Source organism: Microtus pennsylvanicus, chromosome 1 (genome assembly GCF_037038515.1).
Source record: "Microtus pennsylvanicus isolate mMicPen1 chromosome 1, mMicPen1.hap1, whole genome shotgun sequence".
In the NCBI taxonomy this organism is placed as follows: Eukaryota; Metazoa; Chordata; class Mammalia; order Rodentia; family Cricetidae; genus Microtus; species Microtus pennsylvanicus.
In genome coordinates, this window is record NC_134579.1 from 98,512,325 (window position 1) to 98,515,104 (window position 2,780).

The 2,780-nt window shown below is 43.1% G+C and overlaps 1 protein-coding gene across 1 annotated transcript; it reads left to right on the top strand.

Moving 5' to 3' along the window:
* Positions 1–334: 334 nt before the first annotated feature.
* Positions 335–1,285, top strand: LOC142849819 (olfactory receptor 2AE1-like). Its single transcript, XM_075972580.1, has one exon. The coding sequence runs from the start codon at positions 335–337 to the stop codon at positions 1,283–1,285; it is 951 nt and encodes a 316-aa protein (XP_075828695.1).
* The last annotated feature ends 1,495 nt before the right edge of the window (positions 1,286–2,780 follow it).

The window sequence follows — 2,780 nt, forward strand, 5'->3', positions numbered from 1 at the left end:
AGGGAGATGTCACCTCAGCTCCCATGTTGGGCTTCCTATACAATGTAGATATTCTGGAACTTCACAGTGATAATGACTTTCAAGAGAGATTTGTATGTTTCTCTTTTTAAAATATCACTTGAATATCTAGAGTTGTTGCACAACTAGAAATAGGTAGACATTTCTACAAATTGTCCAAAGGCCCAATATCATGTCCAATGGATATATACAAAGAGATTTAAAGTATTTAAAATAAAGAGAAAAATTCTTCACATTTTTCCTGAGAAAGGAAGTACTCATTGTCAAGTTGTGTTTCTTGCATCACACTCCTCTCCTTTCCTGATTCTTTCAGGGAATGAGGAAAGGAACATGTGTGGGTGGAATCAGACCTCCCTGGAAGAGAGCCATCCTTCAAGGGCTCTTTGATGACTCCTTCAACCACCTTTGTCTTTTCCTCTTGATCATGCTGGTGTTCCTTACTGCAGTGAGTGGCAACAGCCTCACCATCCTCCTCATCTGTGCTGACCCCCGTCTTCACACACCAATGTACTTCCTGCTCAGCCAGCTGTCCCTCATGGATCTGATGCATGTCTCCACAACCATTCCCAAGATGGCAACCAACTATCTGTCTGGCAAGAAGTCCATCTCGTTTGTGGGCTGTGCCACCCAGCACTTCATGTACCTGTCTCTTGGTGGTGCAGCGTGTGTCCTCCTGGCTCTCATGTCTTATGACCGCTATGTTGCCATCTGTCACCCCTTACGCTACACCGTGCTCATGAGCAGAAGAGTAGGGGTGATGATGGCTGTCATGTCATGGTTGAGTGCATCTGTAAACTCCCTAATCCTCACATCTGTCTTAATGAGCTTCCCTTTCTGTGGTTCAAGAATCATCCACCACTTCTACTGTGAACTTCCAGCTGTTTTGAAGTTGGTGTGTGGGGACATCACTCTGTATGAGACAGCAGTGTATATCTGCAGCATTGTCTTCCTTCTCCTTCCCATCATTCTTGTCTCTGCATCCTATGGATTCATTTTGCACAGTGTCATGCAGATGCGCTCAGCTGGGAGTAAGAGAAACGCCTTTGCCACCTGCAGCTCTCATCTCATTGTGGTTTCTTTTTATTATGGTGCCAGTATGTTCTCCTATATGAGGCCCAAATCCCAGCGCACCCCACTGCAAGACAAAGTTGGTTCTCTTTTCTATAGCATCATTACTCCCGCCCTGAATCCCCTTATTTATACTCTCAGGAATAAGGATGTTGCCAAGGCTCTGAAGAGAGTGCTGAAGAGGGACATTGTTGCCTAGGGTATGCAATTGTAGTTGCCAGGATAATGTCCTGGGTAGAATATACCCCTTACATCAGCCAGGGCAAAACACTGAGACTTTTAAGATCCAGATTCCTGATGCTCTTTGAGGAAGATATGAGTGGAGTTTCAGCCTCTAATCTCACTGCTATAATATTTTCCCCAGCATGCCATACCATACATTATGTTTCAGTATGCTGTTTGAGAAGTGGTAGACAATATCAAAGTATCTCTCTAGTGGAGATCATACACGGTGGTAGCTAAGTTGGTGAAGTAATTTTTGTGCAAGTTTGAGCTGTGTCCTACCCCAGACTTTGTGCAAAGAGCCAGATATGGTGGTATAAGCTCATAATCCTATTATCGTAGAAGTGGAGTCTAGCTGCTGCCATTGGCTCCCAGTAGTCAGCCTGTCTTAATGGGCAGTTTCAGGTCAGGGAAGCTCAAAGAAAGTGGGTATATTCAGAAGAACAACATCCAAGGTTGAGCTCTAGTCTCCAGACACACAGACACACACACACACGCACACACATATTGAGGGGCATAGAATAGATAGGAATTCCCTGAGAGGTACAGGAACAGACAGACAGACAGACTGACAGAGAATTAAAAAGGTGAAGAAATCACAAAGTCCAGTGGAACTGAAAAAAAATGACAGGGTAGTGAAGCAAGGGTCTTTTATGTTTATTGTTTTTATTAATTTAAAATAGGTAAACCATGCCAAAAGAGTGTCAGATTGGGTCACTATGGTAGTTTCAATAGGAATGGCCCCCACAGATTCAGGTGTTAGAATGCTTGGCCTATAAGGAGTGAGCTAACTGTTAGGAGGTATGACCTCATTGGAGGAAGAGTTTCACTGTAGGGACTTTGCGGTCTCATATGCTCAAATAATGCCTTGTTTGGGGTCCCTTCACTTCCTGTTGCCTGTGGATCTAGTTGCGGAACTCTCAGCTCTTCTTCAGCACCATGTTTGCCTGCACGTCAACTTGTCCTGTTATGACAATAATGGACTAAACATCTGAAAATGTAAGTCACCCCAATTTAATGTTTACTTTTATGAAAGTTGCCTCTGTCGTGGTGTTTCTTCACAGCAATAAAAACCCTAACTAAGACACACACATTGCTTGTTACTGAAAGTGTGTAGATTAAAGCAAGTTTTAGAAGAAAGGGTGGAGGTGGCCCGGCAGGATGGTTCAAAATGAAAACATGCTTGCTTCAAAGGTGCTGATAATTCACATTTGATACTCAAAATGCACATGGTCTGAGGGGGAGAAATGATTCCTGATAGCCGTTTTCTTTTTTTCTTTTTTTAGTTTTTCGAGACAGGGTTTCTCTGTAGCTTTGGAGCCTGACTTCCTCATGTATGTCGTAACATTTGTCCACACACACACACACACTCACAAAGTAATAAATAAAGAAGAAAGGATAGATGACATGAAAGCCATATTTGTAGACCTTTAAAGCTTGTTTTACTCAGTAGACAAGAATCCCGAGAGGGG